The sequence below is a fragment of the Cynocephalus volans genome, chromosome 1 (genome assembly GCF_027409185.1).
Source record: "Cynocephalus volans isolate mCynVol1 chromosome 1, mCynVol1.pri, whole genome shotgun sequence".
In the NCBI taxonomy this organism is placed as follows: domain Eukaryota; kingdom Metazoa; phylum Chordata; class Mammalia; order Dermoptera; family Cynocephalidae; genus Cynocephalus; species Cynocephalus volans.
Genome location: NC_084460.1, coordinates 142,297,345 through 142,321,483, shown reverse-complemented (window position 1 = coordinate 142,321,483; position 24,139 = coordinate 142,297,345). Strand labels below are relative to the sequence as shown.

The 24,139-nt window shown below is 35.9% G+C and overlaps 1 protein-coding gene across 1 annotated transcript in view; it reads right to left on the bottom strand.

Moving 5' to 3' along the window:
* The window catches only part of IMPG2 (interphotoreceptor matrix proteoglycan 2), a 75,437-nt gene that overhangs the window by 46,381 nt on the left and 4,917 nt on the right, over nt 1-24,139 (bottom strand). Inside the window, exons 3-4 of the mRNA XM_063078061.1 lie at nt 21,188-21,354; nt 12,023-12,054 (exon numbers count right to left, since the gene is read on the bottom strand). Coding sequence (XP_062934131.1) covers nt 12,023-12,054; nt 21,188-21,354 — 199 coding nt within the window. The remainder of the gene's footprint in view (nt 1-12,022; nt 12,055-21,187; nt 21,355-24,139) is intronic.

Here is a 24,139-nt window from a genome sequence, read left to right as displayed (position 1 = left end):
TAAATTAGGTCATAGGAGGTACTCGAAGCTACCGGATAAACATGGCACATATTTTGAAGCATCAATTTTACTGAATGCTTAAGCAGGTGGGGAATTTAATAAGAACTGATATGTAATTTAAAATATTTTAATATTAAAACAAACATGGCTATATTATGGAGTAGAATATAAAGTTTAAATGAATATTAAGATAAAATATGTGAATTCAAAGATATTTTATGATTGAAGCTGAGTGGGAGGGTCAACTACGGGCATGTTCCCTAAACCCCCGGGCTTTGGTAGAAAATTTGAGAAACACAGGTTAAAAAAATATTTCACCATGAAAATCCTTCTGGTTTTTAAAAATACTATCTAAGAAGAGTAACATATTAAACCATTATGACAAAGTTATCAGTATTGGTTATTTGGAACACATTGCATGAAATTGCTTACTAAGTGAGCTGTCATTTAGAAGAACCTAAAGGAATATGACACATGGACAAGTCATTCTGATGAGCAGAGGAAGGCCTGAGTGATGAAAAAACATCGAAAGACGTCTTGAATTACAGTAGGTGGAGTTTTAAAAAGTGTGATTCAGATACATTAGCAACATACATTAACATAATCAGGCCTGAATAGGGTCTATCAATTGTCTACAAGGTAGTTCCCCTACTCAGTACTTCATTTTATAGATTAAAAAAAATGAAGTCTAAATGGGTAAAGCAATTTTCCCAAAGTTGCATAAAAATTCTTAACTGTTTCCAGCTCCATTTCAATAATAATAATGGCAAGAATAATTACAACTGAATTTACTGAGCTGGCATCATGTATCAAGCACTGTGCTAAGTGCTTTATCTTAGTTGACTCACTTAATCCTGACAATCACCTTATGAGAGAGACACTACTACCCCATTCAGAGAGATGAGAAAACTATTGCTAGAAGAGATTAAAAATTTGTTCGGGGTCACACAGCTAGCCAGTGGAGGAGCTGTGATGTAAAATAGGCCGACTTGATGGTAGAAACCTCACTCTTACCCACCTCAATTCACTGCTTCACACCATGGCCCTTATGTCACCCATACTCTTTAGAAGAGTTTCCCTGGGTCCTTAATGTTAGCAGCCTATGTAAACTAAACAACCTAAAAGTCAAAGTGTTTAAGTTCTCAGAAATAGAAAGGGGAACCCAGTCAGAGTTGGAGACCTATGGAGAGCAATCAGGTATGAAAAGTACAGTAAGGTGAAGGGATGAAAACACAACCCAGCAACTATAAAAGAATTGTGTAGGTGAGATGGCAGAGAAATTACACCCCACCTGGGGTGGGCCAAATTGTCCCCCACATAAAAATCAAATTTAAACTAATTCTCTAAGCAAGCAAGCATTTGGAATGGAGACGTTTGTTTACTTCGGAACTAGATTTAACCTTTCTGAATGCATAACATTATTTTAATGATGGTAAGTAGGAAACTCTCAGTAATTCAAATCACTTGTCTAACACTCCAATACTTAATCCCTCAACCTCCCACTTGCCTTTCAAAAGAAAGTAAAGAACATTCAACAAGAATCCTTTCACATGTTCTCATTAGGTATGCCTCCTACAGAGAACCCTTAAAATGTCATTCACAACAGCACTAGAACACAGAGTTGTATTGAGTTTGAGACAGAAATACTGCTTCATTTCTACGCCAAACCACAAATTTGAGGTTGTTCAGCTAAGACCTTTAGCTTAATAGCAGCAAACAACTCCTTACTGTCTCATTTCCTCAGCTCATCCAGCATATTATTCATTCTTCACTGCTACTACCTAATCATGTCAATGGAATTCAGGTGCAATTGTGTCAAAACATGTGTGGAACATAAATTTAAAAACATTGTGGAAACAAGCCAAGCATAGGTACATATTCAAATTACTACCACCTTTGATGATTTTCTATACCTTGCTTTGCTCTTGAATCTCTTACTATAATCAGCATGTAACACCAAAAGAACTCAAGGCAAAGAGTTGGTAATCCTGAGTGCTAGTCCCAGATATATCACTAACTTTGTCTGTGACTTGAGAAAATACCTTAGTTGCTCTGGGCCTCAAGAACTTAATCTCCAAAACAGGAACACCTCCTTGCCCTACCTATTTCACAAAGTATCAATGAAAACTAAATAAAATATTACATGCAGAAGCATTATGAAAACTATGAAATGCTAATCAAATATAAGAGAAAATGAGGATTAATGGAGCAGTGACACATGTCATCCCAAACACAATAAAACATTTGCTGAAAAAATTTATATTTGACGTGATCCATGATAGGTACCCTCAACAGCAAATGTAAGTTAATTGAGGCACGCAAAAAAAAAAAAAAAAATTCTCAAAAGAGCAGTTCGTATACTGAGAATATCACCAGAGACTTCATAATAAACTTGGGTGATCAGGCAGAAATTCAGTTGTTCATTTAACATTTAGTGCACACATATCCTAGGCCAGGCCTTGTACTGGTTATTGTGTATATAACAGTAAAACCAGATGTCAGGGGGTTAAGCAGTGACCAGAGCTAATCGGAGATGCTGTCAAGATGTCTGCCTATAATGGAGAAAAGTGCTGGAGAAGTGTCTTTTTAAAATTGGTAACCTGAGAGAGATTTGAGCATGTTTAAATACTAATAGGAAGGAGTAAAGAGAGAAGTTGAAGACTCAGGTGAAAGAGAGAAACAATGACAGGCAGGTTTCTAAGAGGAAAGATGGGATATGATGTCCTAAGTACAGGTAAAAAAAAAAAATTTTAAGAGATTTGGCAACTGATAGTGGGGGAAGCTTAAAATGGATATAGCAGAGTATTTGCTGCAAGTCATACATCAGCAGATGGGTTAGAGTTTGCACAGAATTCTGCATTTAAATTACAGAGAAGAACTGTGATGGGCAGAATAGTAGCATCCCATAGATACCCAAATATTACTCCCCAGAATCTGTCCATCTGTTAGGTACATGGCAAAGGGGAATTAAGGTTGTGGGTAGAATTAATCAGCTGACCTCAAAATAAGCAGAGTTTCCAGGGGATGCAGTATAAATCACAAGGACCCTTAAATGTGGAAGAGGGAGGCAGAAGAAAGTCAGAGTGAAGTGAAATGAGAGAGACTCGACCAGTCATTGCTGGCTTTGAAGATGGAAGGGGCCATGAGCCAAGGAATGTGGGTAGTCTCTAGAAACTGGAAAAGGTAAGAAAATAGATTCTCCTCTACAGCTTACAGAAGGGAACACAGCCCTGCCAACACCTTAAGACCCATGTCAGACTTCTGAACTACAGAATAATAAGATTAAAAATTTCTGTTGTTTTAAACTGCCAAGTTTAGGTTAATTTGTTATGGCGGCAGTAAAAAAGGAATATAAGAATCTAACATAGAGAATACAAAAGTAACCTCAAAAAATCATAAAAGTAAATTAGAATACAGAAAAGTGGTAGGCAAATTAACAGTTTTAATAGATGACTAAAATACTCAAGTTAGAGAAAGATGGGTTTAGTGAATTCTTAGGCAACTCCCATGATATCACTCCCAGTGTGACCTAACCCCAGGTCACCCCCTTTTAGGAACTACCACCATTGGCAGTCTTTACCCTACTCCAACCTGGTCTGCCCTATTTCCATGGGTAGTATACAAACTCCTATGCAACACAGAACTGTAAGTTCTAGCCTGAGCAATTAGGCAAGAGAAAAGAATAAAGGGCATACAAATTGGAAAAGAGGGAGCCAAACTGTCCATTTGCAGATGACATGATCTTATATACAGAAAAACCTAAAGACTCCACCAAAAAACTCTTAAAGCTGATGAACAAATTCAATGAAGTCACAGGATATAAAATCAATACACAAAATTCAGTAGCATTTCTATACACCAACAATGAACTAACAGAAAAAGAAATCAAGAAAGCAAGCTCATTCACAATAGCTACCAAAAAATAAAATTCCCAGGAATAAATCTAACCAAGGAGGTGAAAAATCTCTGTAGTGAAAACAACAAAATGCTAATGAAAAAAATTAAAGGGGACACACAAAAAAATGGAAAGACATTCCACGTTCATGGATTGGTAGAATTAATGCTGTGAAATTGTCCATACTACCCAAAGTGACCTACAGATTCAACACAATACCTATCAAATTACCAATGACATTCTTCACAGAAATAGAAAAAGCAATTCTAACATTCATATGGAACAACAAAAGACCTCAAATGACCAAGCAATACTGAGCAGAAAGACTAAAGTGGGAGGCATACTACCTGACTCCAAATTATACTACAAAGCTATAGTAACCAAAACAGCATGGTACTGTCATAAAAACAGACACTTGGACCAATGGAACAGAGTAGAAAGCCCAGAAATAAACCCACATATGTATAGCCAACTGATCTTTGATAAAGGCTCTAAAACATATATTAGGAAAAGGACAGCCTCTTCAATAAATGGTGCTGGGAAAAGTGGATATCCATGTGAAGAAGAATGAAAATAGGCACCTATCTCTCACCATACACAAAAATCAACTAAAAATGGATTAAAGATTTAAACATAAGACCTGAAACTATAAAACTTCTAGAAGAAAACACAGGGGAAATGCTCTAGGACATACAACTAGGCAAAGACTTTATGAATAAGACTACAAAAGCACAGGCAACAAAAGTAAAAATAAACAAATGCAATTACATCAAACTGAAAAGCCTCTGCACAGCAAAAGAAACAACAGACTGAAGAGACAACCTACAGAATGGGAAAAAACATTTGCAAACTATACATCCAACAAGAGGCTAATTTCCAGAATACACAAGGAATCCAAACAACTCAATAGTAAAAAACCAAATAACTCAATTAAAAAATGGGCAAGGGAGCTCAGTAGACATCTCACAAAAGGAGACATGCAAATGGCCAACAGGTATATGAAAAAATGCTCGACATCACTAAGCATCAGGGAAATGCAAATCAAATCCACATTGAGATACCATCTCACCCCACTTAGACTGGCTATGATCAAAAAGACAGAGAATAACAAATGCTGGCAAGTTTGAAGAGAAAGAGGAACCCTTACACATTATTTCTGGGATTGTAAATTAGCACAGCCATTATGGAAAACATTAGGGAGGTTTCTCAAAGAACTACAGGTAGAACTACTATATGACCCAGCAATCCCTCTACTGGATATATACCCAAAGCATCGTGTCAAAGGAATACTTGCACTCCCATGTTTATCTCAGCTCTATTTACAGTAGCCAAGATATGGAACCAACCTAAATGTCCATCGACAGATGACTAGATAAAGAAAATGTGATACATATACACAATGGAATACTATTCAACCATAAAAAAGAATAAAATTCTGCCATTTGCAGCAACATGAGTGAGCTTGGAGAAAATTATGTTAAGTGAAATAAGCCAGACACAGAAAGAAAAATACCGCATGTTCTCCCTTGTATGTGGGAGCTAAAAAGAGGAAAAACAAACAAACAAACAAGCAAACAAAAATAAATAAATAATAATAGTTTGAACCATTAAAAGGAAAGAGAAAAACTATGATTACTAGAGGTAGGAAAGGGGTTGGGGGAAGAGGGATAGTGAAAGGCTCATTAATATACACAAAGGTACAGCAAGATAGGAAGAATAAGCCCTATTGGTGTGTAGCTGACCCAGAAATCTATAACCAAAAATGTTTTACTGCATATAACCAAACGACTAGAAGAAAGGAGATCAAACATGTACATGACAAAGAAATGATTGTTTTGCAATGATGAATAGGCTACTTACCCTGAATAGATCAACACACATTGTATATGTGTATTGAAATATAACTATGTACCCCATAAATATGTACAATCAATATGTTTCAATAAAAATTATAAACAATAAAATAAATTCTGAAAATTCACTTATATTTGTTAGACCTATTAGAAAGCTATTGCACAAGAAAGAGACTGCTGGTGGTTCAGACCAGAATGGTAGCAGTGGAGATGGTGACAAATGATCACATTCGAGATATATTTTGAATCTTGAGGCAACAGGATTTCCTGATGGATTGGATGTGACGTACAGGAGAAAGGGAAAAATAAAGGATGATCACAAAGTTTTGGGTCTGAATGACAGACATGATGAAATTGCCACCAATAGAGATGGAGAAGGCTGCAGATAGAGTTCACTAGGGTGAGGGTGTGGGAGGACAGGAGATCAATTGTGGATATGTTGAGTTTAAGATGTCTACTAGACATTCAGGTAGAAATGTCATAAACATGAGTTGTCTTTTTTTCCTCAGTTTACAGATAAAGACACTGAATCTAGATTTTTAAAGTAATTTATCCATAACCAAAGATCCAGTTAGAAATAAAAAGAAAAGATCTCTTGACTCCAGCCCAGTGCTATTCCTAGTAAACCTTCCCAAAGAGTAGATTACTTGTCATTAAAAGAGACTCATTGTTTTAGTGAATCTTTGATGAATCAGTACTTTTTAACTGGTAAGCAGGGCCGACCCCGTGGCTCACTCGGGAGAGTGCGGCGCTCCTGCCGCAGGTTCGGATCCTATATAGGGATGGCCGGTGCGCTCACTGGCTGAGCGCGGTGCGGGCGACACCAAGCCAAGGGTTGCGATCCCCTTATCGGTCACAAAACAAACAAACAAACAAAAAAAACTAGTAAGCAAATTCTAATACTCAGTTCTGAAAACTAAATCAAGATCTATTTATCACTATAAACGAACAAAAAACCAAAATTCTTTGAATGTCAAAAAGAGAAAGTATGAAATCTTGGTTAGGCTGTAAGCCAACAAAAAATTCATGTATGTCTAGCAAAGATGCAAAATCTGTGCCTAGCAATTTCCGAAAAGTGAAATGACTTGTCCTAGCTGTGCACACATGACTTCAATGCACTCCCAATGCCATCTGTTTACTATATTCACCATCATCTGCTGGAGCACCAATTTGCCCACAAAGATGAAAGTGCCAGAATTAGAGTAGGCTTGATGCTTCTCTATATGTCTGAGATATTTCATATTTTAAATTTTTTTCAAAATTATTTTTTAAATAGAACTTTACTGAATTTTGGGATGCTTTCTAATATACCCTAACTCATAAAATGTTTATACTATCAAATTAGTTAACTTTCCTTTTTCTGACATGGCTAGAATGTCCCAGAGACTGTTAACTAATTTGATAGCTCCATTTTTCTGTCACTTAATAACTGGAATTTTGAACAAGTTCCATAAGTTCTCTAAACATCAGAGAATTTAATTCTGTAAATTTCACAGGGCATGAGGATTAAACATGAAAAAAAAAAAAAGCTTGTTAAAATGTAAAGCACTTCACGTCTTTAGAGTGTATAGGATGATGGCAGGGTTGGGGATATGTCATTTCATAAGGGCTCCATCATTGGCCCCAAGGTACTGCCAGTTTGCACTATAAGGATAACCCCACACTCACCCATACTAATTGACAAAAGCACAGCACAAGGAGCAACAGCACATTCTGCCCACTACTCTCACTGAATGTTCTACAGATGGATACAGAAAGATGTATAAGGTACTCATTTCCCTTCTACTAGGAATTCTATTCTTCTTGATTATTTGATCCTTCCCCACAGCCAAAGGAATTGATATTATTTTGATATAAAATGAAACTACTAAGACTTAGAACAAATTGTTGATAAGGAAAACACCAAAACTTCAATTCCTCCCCTGTCAACAGCTCTATCTTCTCACATACTGCTTCTGTGCAGGGACTCTGCCAGACCACATGGTAAATATTCAGTATGCTGACTGACTGATTAAGAAACATTATCATGGAGAAGTTTGTCTAATACAATATAGTTACTCTCTAAATGTTTATTCACTTGAAGTTAGTATCTTTTAACTTCAGTAGACAAGATTTTGAAGTTGGAGAAAAAACTATATGAAAGATCATTATTTTTCATTTTTAAAGTTATAGAAACCATTTAAGTGGACACTTATTTTCATATTTGTCCTTTCTCATTCACACACATATACATGCAATAACAAGAACAAAAAATTATTTATAAATGACCTACAAAATTCAAATAATTTGAATAGACATGCATTATGACATAGGGGTGGAATACCAGTTCTACCACTTAATAGACTGTGGACAAGTCCCTTAAACTCTTTATGCCTTAATTTCCTTCTTTAAAAGAGGGATAATATTAATGCCTACCTCATTACATTCTTTAGAGGATTAAGTAAATTAATACAAGTAATAAAAGTACCTAGAAAAATGTCTGGCCCCCTAAGTGCTATATTAGTGTTAGCTTTTTTTTTTTTTTAATTAAATTGAAAGGCCCCTGATTAGGCAATTATTGAGTTACAGCTAGTCCAAACTATTTAGTAAAAGGCCAAAGATTTATGCGATCTGAAGAGAAACCAGAGTACATGTCCAAACTATTTAAAAGGTCAAATCCCATTATCCATTTTTGTGAGTAAGCAGCTTTTCACAATATTCTAAATAACTGCTGATCTGTTAGTATTTTTAGTTATTAGGCCCAGATTTAGGGTGACATAGAATGTCTTCAATATTCAATTCATAAAAGTTAACCAAAATCTATTTCTCATAATGGCCTATCATAGAGTCTACCAGCCTAATTATATGACAAGATGGTGAAGAAAATGTCTTATCTCTCTTCCTTTCAGCGTCTTTAAAAGCCTGGAAATTCTACTGCCTCAACATCTGTAGGTAGAAGTTCACACAAATATATGCATTGCCAGCCTAGCTTCTGAAGGCATGTGCTACATTACAGACCAGGTCTTATGATGAGTTTCTCTTCACATGGACAGAACCATTCTTTATCTTTCCTTGCAAAACTTCCTCTTGGGAGTTGGGATAGGAAAAGAGAGAATGAGCGTGTTTTGTTTTGTTTTTTCCTTTAGCTGCAGCATACAAGGATGGGAGAGCTTGAGTCAGCAGGTAGCAGAACCCCAGAAACAGAATGAGTTGACCAATTTGGGTCGGATCCAGAGAAAACCCATTCTGCTTTAGCCAATTTACAGGCATTCATTCATTTTTCCCCTTCTCCAATTCCCTCCTAGTTGTGAATTACATGCACTGTCATCAGGGATTTCTTAGTTGATGTTTTATGGAAGAAATACTTCTCTCAATGGGGATAAAGAACAAATATCTATATTCTTCCTCTTTGAATGATGAAATCCAACAAGGTCTGAAGTTAGGTTGTCAGGAATACTATGTTGCCATTGGGGTATAGTAACACAAAACTAAATGGGACAAAGTATGCTTAGAGGTATCCATGATTAATTTATGTGGAAACCTAGCCTTTGCAAAATTTATAGTATAGGCAGTTTGGCCACACACAAAGCTGACTCAATGAAAAAAGTCATCCATTTAATTGATTTATCTTTCTTCCCCCCCACAGACACACTCTTCCAACACAAGTATGTGTTGATTTTGATCTGATTGGTTCAATAAAATCAATCAAATCAGTACATGCTGTATTATTGAGATTATACTATGTACAGGTTCAGTGCTGGATAATGTAGAGGTTACAAGGAATCCTAAAACATAGTTCCTTCCCTCAAGAAGGTTATCTAATAGTGTTACAAAAATGAGTAAGGTACAGTTCTTATTTATTTTACAGAATCCTACAGAAACCTGCTAAAGGCTACATGGCAGATTTTGCAGGTAGAGTCAGGCTTTAGGTGTTTTGTGAAATTATTAATTTCATTCACATTTTACATTCCTGTGAAGGCATTTTTGTTAAATCCAGTTTTTTGTCGTTGTTATAATTAAGTGAGGTAATAGTTAAATCTATTGTATAGTAAAAAGCACTATTACTAGGAGTTAAAATTTTTGAAAATTAGATGGGCATGGATCTAAATTTTTGATGCATCCCTTACTTAGCTGGATTACCTTGAGTTATTTAAACTCTAATACTGTTTCCCCTTCGATAAAAAAAGATTAAAAAATTAAATTAAAATAAATAAAAATAAAAAATAAAAAGATAGTAAAAGTACGTAACTCAGAGGATTGTTGTGAGGATTAAATAAGTTAATATATGTAAAGCACCTGGTATACTGTAAGCACTTAATAAATGTTAAATTGTTGTTGTTACATGGCATGTTTGATAGTTATTTCACCCCTTTCTCCAAATTTCAAACTCATCCTCTTCCATCGCAGTGCATTTATTCCCCGGCATAGTATAAATTTTGTTTGACAACCATTTGCTTGGTACCCATAGGTAAGTTTTCACGCAATTAAATCTTTACCACTTATTCAAAGTTTCACAATCTATTTTTTCAAACAAAAAGGTTTTGTGGCCTCAACAAAGGTTCTAACTTTGGTTCAGGCCAGAAATGTGAGATAAATGATAAACCAAATAAGATAGGTGACCTTGGGTTATATCACTGCTGACAGAGCCACAAAAGGTTATAATACTTTTAATAATAAATATCATTCAATACTATATATTCAATATTATTATTAAAGTATAGTATTATTCAGTTTATTCAACAGTAGCAAAGTTTGATTCTTCTTCCAGACCTATAGACCAAGCTCACAACTATTTTATAGTTTTTTATTCCAGTAGAAACAATTTGCCCTACAAGAAGAATGCATTTAGAGTTTTCTTATTCTTTTTTTTTCTAACACATTCTAAAGTTGCAAACAGATTTTAAAAGTACACGAGAGACAGTATAAAGCCCTGAACAAAGTTCTAAATTTGGAGTCAGAGGACCTGGGATCAAATCTTAATGCCACTGTTCACTAGCTTTATGATATCCATTTATTCATTGATTTGATAATTATTTTTTGAGCACTTATAAGCCAGGCAGTATTTGAGGCCCTGGAAATGTAAAGGTGAACAAGATTTAGCCCAGATTTTCTGGAGGAAAATGATCATGAATCATGGAATACTTCCTAGAGGCTAAGCTGAGATCAAAAAAGCAATGAGTTAGCCAGGCAACAATCTATATGAAAAGGGGGCAAGCATTCAGAGAACACTGAAATAACTTGCATGGGGATTCCAGGAATAGCCAAGTTCTTTCAAGTTCCACATCATTTCAAGTTCCTATTCAAATATCTGCCCTGTCTCATGACCGACCAAGCCCTTTACCATACTGTTCATGCAACTATGAAAATTATTGGAATAGGTAGAACTCACTAGATTATTTAGTCCACTGTCTGTTGCAACGGCAGTCACAAGGAATCTCTAAATTCTGCCTCTCAGTGGTAAAGAGACCACACCCAAGACACCACATGGCCGCATATCTAAATAGATGCTTAATCCCAAGCCCTAGCACAGACTCAGTGGTATCATCAACTATCTGAATGAGTAAGACCACAGAGTCCCCCATCCCTCCTACTCGGTCACATTTGATTTAAAACCTAGGTAAGCCCCACTATTACCCACAGGTATACTCCAACTATGCTTTTGCCTTGACTCTGCTGCCTAAAGTAGATCTCCGGACACTTGACTCACCTACTTAGTTTTTCAATTTGTCCTTCCCACACATTTGAAGCAAAATTCTGGACTCTGATCCTGGATTACATGCCCTAGCAGTGCTTTCTTATACAATCACCCACATGTTGGCATAATCGAGATATTAGGAAAATGAATAGAATTGGAAATTCGAATTAGAAATCTTTAGCCTCTATAGGCTCAAAATCCTTTACCTTCTGTAATCTGCTTCTGTACTACTACCTTCTGTACTACTACTACGCAGAAGCCACTAAGCTGAACCATTTCAGAACAATTTCACTGTTAGCCTCCAAAGCTCAGCAACAGTAGGTCATTCCATATAACCATATATTTCTTTTCTTACCCATGAGAACAAGTCTGCCTCCTGGTAAGATTAGACAGTAAACAAGTATAGTGGCTGTGGTGGTGGCCTGGGAAGGGTGGTGGCCTCAAGATGAGGAAAAGTATTTGAGACTTACCCACATGCCTGTTCATTGCAGGAACTGACAAGAAAATAGAAAAGTACCATAAATTTGGGGTGAGTCTTGGAGTAGGTATGACACATCTATGTTGCCAAACATGAATTTAGGAAAAAAAGGAGACACTCACCTGCTTACAGTTTCCTTTGCGTAAGTCAGTTTCTAAGGACAACAAAGATATAAAAATGACTGAGTGAATTAACATTCGTTAACCAGTTACTTATTAACCAGAAAATAAAACTTATTCTGTAGAGAACACTAATGCATTAATATGATAGAATCTACATTACTATTCTCTATGCTTAGAGATTAGATTAAAACAAGTACTAATGATGCTAAGTTTGTTTTGTGACAGAGGGAATGCCCTAACACTTAGTCTGTTTATGTGCCCAAAAGTTCTTGTGCTCTCTCTTAAAGGGCACAGATGAACAGACTTAACCTGCTTATCGTTCAAAAAATGTCTACAAGTTAGAGACTAATAGAGTTTTACATTAACTTGCCATGGACTTAAAATCAAAGAATCTTGTAACCTATTGCATTTATAGTAAATCTCATCATAGAACAATAAATCTGTTTCTCCACATGCAAAATGTAATATTCATAAACTTTGGGATATGTCTACATGACAGATGTGTTTCAAAGTGTACTGTATATTTTGGGCAGAAATTTTTTTTTCCTGGTTGGTTTGTATACAGCATACTAAATGGATAGAGGCTTGAAGCACCCACAAAGGTCATGCCTACAGAGCCATGGGAGTGGGACCACCATGGAGACCCCAAAATTGTGGAGCTACCACTGTGCAACACCAGCCTCTGAGAGCTGAAGCATGGCCTGAGACCAAGAAAGCCATAGAAATGGAGTTGCCTGAGGACTTGGGGATCCAATCCCCACAACAGCATGCAAAGGACATCAGACATGGAGCCAATGTACATGATTCACAAGCTGTAAGAATTAATGCTTGTACATGATTCACAAGCTGTAAGAATTAATGCTTGTACATGATTCACAAGCTGTAAGAATGAATGCTTGTGCCTTTCCTGCTGAGTTTTGGACTTGTTTGGGACCTGTTACCCCTTTCTTTTGGCCTATTTCTCCCTTTTTGAATGGAAATATGTACCATATGCTTGTCCCACCATTGTATCTTGGAAGTAGATAACTTGTTTCGATTTTGCAGATGGGACCTTGAGACTTTGGACTTTTGAGTTGAAACAAGTTAAGATTTTAGGGATGAAATTAATGCAAAAAGGACATGAGTTTTCAGGGGGCTGGGGCAGAATGCCTTGGGTTGAACACCCCCCAAGATTTAGTCTCCACTGTAACAGTGTAAAGAGGGTAGGAAGTCCTGTTACAGTAATTGAAAGGTGGGGACTTAAACAGGTGATTAGATTGTAGGACCATGCTGTAGTGAATGGTCAGGGGCATTGTCCTAAGGGCTTTAAAAAAGAGAGCACATGAGGGTCTCTCTCTGCTCTGTTATTTTCTGCTAATGTGATACCCTGCATCACTGAAGTCACCACAAAGAAAGCTCTCAACAGATGTGTTCCCTGGACTTTTTGGACTTCTCAGCCTTTGTAACCATAAGCAATAAATTTTGTTTTCTTACAGAGTACCCCACTCCAGGTATTTTTTTATAAACAACAGAAACAATTAATATAAACACACAAAAACCTGCACACCTTCAAAATGCTTATAATCCTGCAATATTTGTCTTTGGTCCACCCAAGTTTATCAGACCATCTTTCTGTCTCCAACTTGTCCCCACTTAATGAGATCATTCCTCTGCAAAACCAAATGTTAAAATAAAATAATAGTATGGCTCCATTAAAAACAAAAGTCTAAAAATAGAAAAAAATAGGATAATATATTTTATTACTTTAAGATGTACTAATCTCATTTTATTAGACCCAAATAAAAATAACTCAGAGACAGAGAGAGGCAATATGGTAGACTAGAGTTGCCCAGGGTGCATTCCTCCTACAGAAAAAGACCAGAACAAGATATAGACAGCTAAACACTAAAGAGAGCATTGGTGAGAGAGTGTGGGAGAACAGCAGGAGTCTGATGGGAATCCTGAAGAGCACAAAATTCTAGGAGGGTGGAGTAGAGAGGAGAAAGAGCCACATGGCTTCAGCTGCCATGTGTCTGACACCAGTATGAGGAATTTTTCCTCATAGAAGAAAAATCTGCTCTGCCATGAGTACTTTCTAGTGGTAATCCTCCTTTTGCACATGCCCCAGAGCCACTGTCCATCTCCCCAACCCAGCCTCTGCCACTCCTGCCACTGCTGCACCTGCCATCACCACTCCCGCCACTGCTGCTCCCATTTCCCTGCACAGCAATTTGTCCCACTCCCCACCATAGCCACCGCCACACCCATTGCCCAGCCTGAGTGACACCAGCTCCACCTCACCCAGATCCAGGTGTTCCTGTGTTTTACCAGGTAGGAGGAGAGAAGGAAAGAGGTGAGTGTGTGCAGCCCTGCACATCTGGGGGTTGGAACTACCTGTGCAGCCCATGCAACTGCCTTGACCCAGGGAGAAACACATGCAGAACTTCCAGTGAGTACAAAAACTCAGGAGAGTGAAATAAATTACAGAAGAAAATACCCAGCCGCCACCAACCAGTCCCCCAAGTAGGATAAGCAAGAACTAGGAGGAGCTTTGTCTGCAGGAGGAGGAGAGAGAAACCTCACCCAGGGTCAGCTATTCAAGCTGAGTAGCTTCTGTATACTCCAGACCACCTATGAGGGTCTTGAGACACTATCTGGGATGCCAACAAGTCTGCCCAGAGAAATCCACCTCAGCCAAGGAGCAACAGGGCACCTAAGCACTTCTCCCGAGAACTCAAGATCTCACCCACATCCTCAATGATGCAACGTAGTGTCACTTACTTCAGCAAGGAACCACTGAGTGCCACAGTGCGTAGGCACAGAGATAGTCACAGACAACTCTGATATTGAATACAGCTGAAGTAACCACACAGAAAGTATACTACTGTGTCTACCGAGAACCAAAATTAAACACCCTCTCCAATAGTCAATATAAAACACATCTGTGGGAGGGAGTCTCTCCCCTCAACAGCCGCTCCAGAGTAAAAGAAGAAGTAACTTCTCCACCAGATGACAAGAAATGAATGTAGGGATATTATAAACATGAAAAAATAAGAAAATTTGACACCACCAAAGGAATACAATAATTCTCAAGTTAAGGAAACTCAATGAGATGCAAGAAGACTTAGACAACACAACAAAATTAGAAAAGCAGATATAAAGGAAGAAATTTACAAAGAGACAGATATCTTAAAAAAAGAATGCAGCAAAACTCCTGGAACTGAAGGATTCATTCAATAAAATAAAAAATAGAACTGAGATATTAAGCACCTAGCTAGAGCAAGCAGAAGGAAAAAATTCTGATCTTGAAGACAGTCTCTTTGAAATAACTAAGGTGAGCAAACAAACAAAAAAGGAATTTTTAAAAAATGAAAACAATCTTTGAGAATGATCAGACAACCTTAAGCATGCAACACCTGAATCATGGATGTTCCAGGAAGGGAGGAGAAAGGAAAAGGCACTGAAAATGTATTCAACAAAATAATAGCAGAAAACTTCGCAAATATTGGGAGAGGTATGGACTTCCAGATCCAAAAAGCTCAAAGATCCCCAAACACATTCAATCCAACAAAGTCCTCTCTGAGACACATTGTAGTCAAACTGTCAAAAGTCAAAGACAAAAGAATCCTAAAACCAGCAGGAGAAAAGTGTCAAGGAAGTATAAGGGAGTATAAGGGGAAAAAAAAAGTATAAGGGAGTCCCCATCAGACTAACAGCAGATTTCTCAGTGGTCATCTTACAGGCCAGAAGAAAATGGGATGATATATTCAAAATACCTAAAGTGGGAAAAAACAAAAACTGCAGCCAAGAATACTATACCCAACAAGGCTATCCTTCAGAAAAGAAGGAGAAATAGTGTATTTTCCAGACAAACAAAAACACCAGGAGTTCACCACCACATGACCAGCCCTACAAGAATTCTTCAATGGAGTCCTACATCTGGAATCCAAAAAACAATAATCACCACCATGAATACATGAGAAAGAACAAAACCCACTGGAAGAACAGATATGCAAATAAGAAAGAAAAAGAAACTATATCTTACCACCTCAAAAAACCAACAAATACCAAAGACAAACAATAAAAGGGAAAGAAAGGAAAAGATATTTAAAACAACCATCTGAAAATCAATAAAATGCCAGGAGCAAGACAATACCTTTCAACAATGACCATAAATGTAAATGGATTAAATTCCCCACTCAAAAGACATATACTGGCTGAATGGATTAAAAAATTAAACCCAAATATATGCTGTCTACAAGAAACTCACCTCACCTGTAAAAACACACAGAGATGTATAGTGAAGAAAAAGCTATTCTTATATAGGATAAAACAGACTTCAAATAAAGAACTATAAAAAGAGACAAATAAGGTCATTATATAATGATAAAGGAATCTATCTAGCAAGAAGATATAACAATCATAAATATATACACACCCAACATTAGAGCACCCAGATATGTAAAGCAAACAGTATCAGACCTAAAGAGAGACAAAGAACCCAATACAATAATAGTTGGGTACCTCAACATCCCTCCCTCAACATTGGACAGATCATCTAGGCAACATATAAATAGAGAAAGACAGTATTTAAACTATACCTTAGAATAATTGGTTTTGGCAGGCATCTACAAAACACTTCATCTAACAACTACAGAATATACATTCTTCTCATCAGCACATGGAACATTCTCCAGTATAGACCACATGTTAGGTCACAAATCAAATATCAACAAATTTTTAAAAATTGAAATCATTTCAAGTATCTTTTCAGACCACAGCAGATTAAAACTAGAAATAACAACTAAAACTTTGGTAACAATATAAATACACGGAAATTAAACAACATGATCCTGAACAACTTATGGCTCAAAGAAGAAATTAAACAGGAAGGCACATCATACCAAAATACATGGGATACTGCAAAAGCAGTTCTAAGAAGAAAGTTAATTGTTATAAATGCTTACATCAAAAAATATAAAGATTTCAAATAAACAACCTAGTATTATACTTCAAGGAAACAGAAAAACGAGAACAAGCCAATCCCCAAATTAGCAGACAGAAAGAAATAATTAAGATCAAATCAGAAAAACTAAAATAGAAAACAAAAAAAGATACAAAACAAACAAAAAAAATATCAAAAAACCAAAAAGGTGGTTTTTTGAGAAAATAAACAAAATGAACAAATCATTAGCCAGGCAACCTAAAAAAACAAAGAGAAGACCCAAGTAACAAATAACAGAAATGAAAAAGGAGACATTACAACCAATACCACAGAAACACAAAGAATCATTCTAGACTATTATAAACAACTATATGCCAGCAAATTTGAAAATCTGGGGGAAATGGATAAACTTCAACACATACAAACTACCACAACTGAGCCAAGAAGAAATAGAAAACCTAAACAGACCAATAACAAGCACTGAGATTGAAGCAGTAATCAGCAGTCTCCCAACAAAGAAACATCCAGGTCTGGGTGGCTTTACTGCTGAATTCTACCAAACCTTTAAAGCGAAATTACCATCAATGCTTTTCAAATAATTCCAAAAAACTGAAACAGAAGCCGCTCTCCTGTACTCATTCTATGAGGCCAGCATCACCATAATACCAGTATCAGACAAAGATACAACCAAAAAAGAAAACTACAGGCCAATTTCCTTGATGAACATACGTGTAAAAGTCCTCAACAAAATATTAGCAAACAAAATATAGCAGCACATCAAAAACACTATATATCATGATCAAGTGGGATTCTCCCAGGGATGCAAGTATGATTCAATATACAAATAAATAAATGTGACACACCACGTGAACAAAATCACAGACAAAAACCATATTATCATCTCAATAGATGCAGAAAAAGCACTTGACAAAATTCAACACCCTTCATGATAAAGACTCTCAACAAATTAGTATAAAAGGAAAATATCTCAACACAATAAAAGCCATATATGACAATCCTACTGCTAATATCATCCTTAATGAGAAAAGCTGCAAGCTTTTCCCTTAAGAACAGGAACTATAGAAGGATGCCCACTCTCACCTCTCCTATTTAATACAGTATTGGAAGTGCAAGCCAGAGCAATTTGGCAAGAGAAAGAAATAAAGGGTATCCAAATTAGAAAGGACAAATTCGAATTATCCCTGTTTGCAGATGACATGATCCTATATATAGAAAAACCTAAGGACTCTACAAAAAGAACTAATAGACTTGATAAATGAATTCAGTAAAGTTGCAGGATACAAAATCAGTAGCATTTTTATACTCCAACAACAAACTAGCAGAAAAAGAAATCAAGAAAGCAAGCTCATTTATAAGGTTATCATATAAATAAAACACCTAGGAATAAATTTAACCAAAGATGTGAAAGTTCTCCACAATGAGAACTACAAATCACTGCTGAGAGAAATTAAAGAGGGCACAAAAAAAGATGGAAAGACATTCCATGCGAATGGATTGGAAAAATTAACATTGTGAAAATGTTCAGACTACCCAAAATGATCTATAGATTCAATGCAATTTCCATCAAAATACCAATGACATTCTTCACCAAAATAGAAAAAATAATCTTAACATTCATATCAAACAACAATAGACTCCAAATAGCCAAAGCAATCCTGAGCAAAAAAATAAAGCCATGGGCAGTACACTACCTGCTTCAAATTATACTACAAAGCTAGAGGAACAAAACAGCATGTGACTGGCATAAAAACAGACACATGGACCAATGGAACAGAATAGAGAATTTAGAAGTCAATCCATGTACTTAACAGCCAGTTGATCTTCCACAGATGCACCAAGAACATACACTGGGGAAAGGACAGACTTCAATAAATGGTGCTGGGAAAACTGGATATCCACGTATAGAAGAATGAAACCAAACCCGAAACTCTGACTATACACCAAAATCAACTCAAAATGGATTAAAGACTTAAATGTAAGACCTGAAACTTTAAAACTCCTAGAAGAAAACTTAGGGGAAACACTTCAGGATGTAGGACTGGACAAAGACTTTATGAATAAGATGCCAAAAGCACAGGCAAAAAAAGAAAAAAATAAACAAAAGGGATTATATCAAACTAAAAACCTCTGCACAACAAATGAAACAATTAACAGAGTGAAAAGACAACCTACAGAAGGGGAGAAAATATTTGTAAACTATACATCTGACAAGGGATTAATATTCCAGAATATACAAGGAACTCAACTTAATTGTAAAACAAATAATCGGATAAAAAAAAAAATTGGAAAAGGAGGTGAATAGACATTTCTCAAAGGAAGACATACAAATGGTCAACAGGTACATGAGAAAATGTTCAACATCACTAAGTATCAGGGAAATGCAAATCAAAACCACTCTGAGACATCATCTCACTCCACTCAGACTGGTTATTATCAAAAAGATAGAGAATAACAAATGCTGGCTAGGATGCAGAGAAAGAGCAAACTTTATACATTGTTTCTGGGATTGTAAATTAGTTCAGCCATTATAGAAAACAATATGGAGGTTTCTCAAACAACTACAGATAGAACTACTATATGACCCAGCAATCCCGTTACTGGGTAAATACCCAAAGGAATGGAAACCATCATTTTGAAGGGATACCTGCACTCCCATGTTTATTGCAGCTTTATTTACAATAGTCAGGATATGGAACCAACCTAAATGTCCATCAAAGGATGACTGGATAAGGAAAATGTGATAAATATATACAATGGAATACTACTAAGCCATAAAAATGAATGAAATTCTGCCATTCGCAGTAACAGAGATGAGCTTGGAGAAAATTATGTGAAGTGAAATAAGCCAGGCACAGAAAGAGAAATACCGCATGCCCTCACTGATAAGTGGGAACTAAAAAATAAATAAGAAAGGGAAAGAGCAAACAATCACAATATTATGTTCAACTTTCAAAAAGAGAAAACAGAACTGTGGTTACTAGAGGTGGGAAAAGGGGAGCGGAAGGGGATTAGTGAAAAACTGGTTAATAAACACAAGGAATGATTATGTCTTGTAATGATGAATGTACTAATTATCCTGATTCAGCCATCTCCTATTGTACACAAGTATTGATATTCAACTCTGTACCCCACAAATATGTATAATCCATGATGTTTAAATAAGTAAATATTTAAATAACTAAAATAAACTAGCCCAGAGTTATTAAGTCACTGATTATTTCCTCAGTCCCTCTAAGGTAAATAATACTTAGAACTGGTATATAAAATAATATTCATAAAGTTTATAAATACAGCAAGTAGGAAAAATATATTGTGGCTATTGCTTAGATACTTTTATTTCAACAAATGTCTGCTGCATATTTAGTGTATCATGGGAATGTGAAAAGGAACAAATAATGACATAATCCTTGCCCTCTGAATCATAGTCTAGTAGGAGAATTAGTCACATATACAACTAATAATAATAAAATGTAAGAAGTACAATATTAAAGTCATTTAATAAAGAATTATGGGATCTGAGAGAAGTATGGGAGCTAAATCTGCTAGGCTGAGGGTTGGGTCCCCACAAGAAAAGTTACATACGAGTTGCAGACATATAGGACTTGAACGGATGTACAGGGAGATAGACACAGGCAATATCAGACAGCATGAACAGTTTGCCACATAACATTTTTATTTTCTTGTCATGAATGCATGCATTCTACATGAAAATGGGAAGGTGTGCAGGTAATTTGTCTATATGCATGCTTATTTATCCTTTGCTAAGAGTAAACTAATATCTAAATCAAGGAAAACAAATAAGCAAATTAATTTATTAGAATCATACTTTTGTTTCACTAAACATTTATTCAATGAACTATATCCTGTATCTTTATTAGAGCCATTGATATCCACTCTGAATTTGTAACATGTTAAATGCTGGCAAAAATGTTTGACTCAGATTTCTATTCCAATTCTAAACCGTTGCTGAATATTATTTCCAAATATTTACACTTATAAACAAAGCTGACACTCTGATCTGGGTTAACAATGTTTATTATAAAAACCAGAGCTAGATAAAAGACAAGGCCACACCCTAGGGCAGCTCACTAGTATAGCTCAATTCAACCAAAATGCGTAACACAAGGATTTGTCACTTGCTCATTCTTCTTTTAGGCCTTGGCTGTGTATACATGCTCCTATAACAGTCCAGCAATTCCTTCCATTCTTATGACACTTACCTTCATGATTAAGTTTCTGTGTTCCACAGACTGACTAAAATTTGTGCCCATTTCAAATATACTTGTGATTTCATCCTCACACAAATTCATCCAGTAACGATATTCCTCAAGCCCAGGAAGTCGATCCCAAAAAGTCCTGAAGGCTTCCCAGACAGCTTCCTGACACACTGGAAAATGGATAGAAAGGTATTTTTACGAAAATCTAACATGCTCTGGGGTTCTCACAAGGATCAAGGACTGATTCATTTACGTTTCTCTGAGACACTCACTGAGTCCTTTCTGGAGGGACAAAGGAATGATTCCCAATCAGAGACCTTTTGTATGTCCGGTTTAAACTGTTGAGATCTGAAGAGAATTTGTATTCCCCACTCCTTTACCTCATAAAGGGGATTGATTCACCACTTAAAGAGCTGGAGGTGTTTTCCCCCATGCTTAAAAAAAAAAAATCCATGTTTATGCTTTAAAAGTGGAGTCTATGTTGAGTACACTGTATTTAATTCAGTGTATTCCTAACAGACTGGTTTTGAAGAATGAGTTGGCATTTTCCAGTGAATCAGAATGGGGAACAGCCTATGGAAGGTCTCACGACCATACCTGAGCCACACATAGGGTTGCCAGATTTTGCAAATAAAAATTTGGGACACCCAAATAAATTTGAATTTCAGATAAACAACAAATAAGCGTTTTAGTGCCAAATAATTCTTCAAAATGAAGGTCAACTGGCTTCGGCCAACCCCGCATGGATGGCCATTTCCACCTGTGTCCTTCCTATATATACACTTTGTACATACCTTTATTATTGCTACTCTACAATGTCTTAATTCTTGTGGTTAATACTGTACTTAGCAGAATCAATATAAATAAGGTTGCACTTGTGAAATAAATGAATAAAAAATAAAATAAAAATTATAAAGCATTGCTGAGAGAAATTGAAGATGACCCAAATAAATGGAGGGATACATCATGTTCATAGATCGGAAGACTCAGCATTAAGATGACAATTCCCCCAAATTGATTGATGTACTCAACACAATCCCAATCAAAATCCCAGCAGCCATTTTGTAAAAATTGGCAAGCTAATTCTAATATTTATATGAAATACAAAGGACCCACAATAACCAAACAAATTTTTAAAAGAACAAATTTAAAGAACTTACACTACCTGATTCAAAGACTCATTATAAACCTTGCAGTAATCAAGACAGTATGGTATTAGCATAAAAATAGACAAATAGATTACTGGAACAGAATGAAGAGTGCAGAAACAGAGCTACCATTTATGGAAGAGTGCAGAAAAGAGCTACCATTTGTGGAAGACTAATTTTCAACAAGGATGCAAGGGCAAGAAAGGTTTTTAACAAATGGTTAAATGGTTACATCTTCTTAACAGATAGTTAAATTTGGCTATGCATATGCAAAAAAAATAACTTTGATCCATATACATCATATTAAAAAATTAACTCAAAGTAGATCATAGGTCTAAATGTAAAACCTAAAAACTATAAAACTTCTACTGGAAGAGACAGGAGAAAAACTGGTTAAGCAAACTTAGATCCAAAACAAAAAGCATGATCACACACAAAAAGTTGTTAGTTGGACTTCATCAAAATTTAAAACTTGTGCTCCTCAATAAGTATCATGAAGGAAATAAAAAGACAAACCACAGACTGGAAGGAAAATGTATGCAAAACATATATCTGACAAAGAATTCATACCTATATACATTAAGGACTCTTACAACTCAATAATAGACAAATAACCCATTTTTTAAATGGGCAAAATATTTGAATAGAGTCTTCACCAAAAAAGGTATACAAATGGCAAATAAGCACATAAAAATGGTGCTCAAATCATAGTCACTAGCCATTAAGAAAATGCAAATTAAAACTACAAGGTATACATCACTAGAATAGCTAAAGTTAAAAAAGACAAACCATACCAAGTGCTACATAAATGTGAAGAAACTAAAATTCTAATACACTGCTGGTGGTACAGTCACACTGGAAAAAAGTTTGACAAGTTCTTAAAAAGTTAAACATATACCTATCATGTGATCCAGCCATTTCACTACTATTACTCTACAGAAATGAAAACATGTCCACACAAAAACTTGTACCAAAATGGTCATAATAGCTTTCTTTGTAATCACCAATAACTGAAAACCACCCAAATATCCCAGATCATGGCATATTACCATCCAACAACAAAAGGTAACAAACTATTGATACACAAAGAAAATAGATAAATCTCAAAATAATTACACTCAATACAAGAAGCCAGACAAAAAAAAGAGTACATACTATGATTCCATTTATATATAAAAGTATAGAAAATGCAAACTAATATAGAGTGATAGAAAGCAAATTAGTGGTTGCCTCAATACTGGGGTAAGGAGACGTAGTAAGGGAGGAAGGGGTTACAAAGGATCATGAGGTAATATTTAGGACTGATTGATAAATTCATTATCTTAATTGTAGTGATGGTTTCAAGAATAAATATATTTGTCAAAACTAATCAAACTTCTTCCTTGCTTTGGACTCAAAATACACTTGGTTGCTGCTATGCATGAAAATGTGAAATTGTAGAAGTGGTAGACTAATGGGTACAAAACTATGCTATCTACCCCAAGTGAATCATTGTGCAATATATGCATATATTCTTTTTTAAAAAATTTATTTTATTTATTGAATCAAAATCGATTATACATATTTTGGGGGTTGAACATTGAGATATGTTGATTAAATCAATATTACTAGCATATATATTGTTACAAATCATAATTATTCTTTATGCCCCTTGTCCAACCTCTCCCCTTCCCCCATTCCCTCCCCCCCCATTGCCCTAGATTCGTCTCTCCTTCTGAAAGAATAATGTTTACTCTGTTAATTTGTTGCCTAAATGATCTGTCCAATGCTGAGAGATGTGATCAGGTCCCCCAATATTATCATAGAG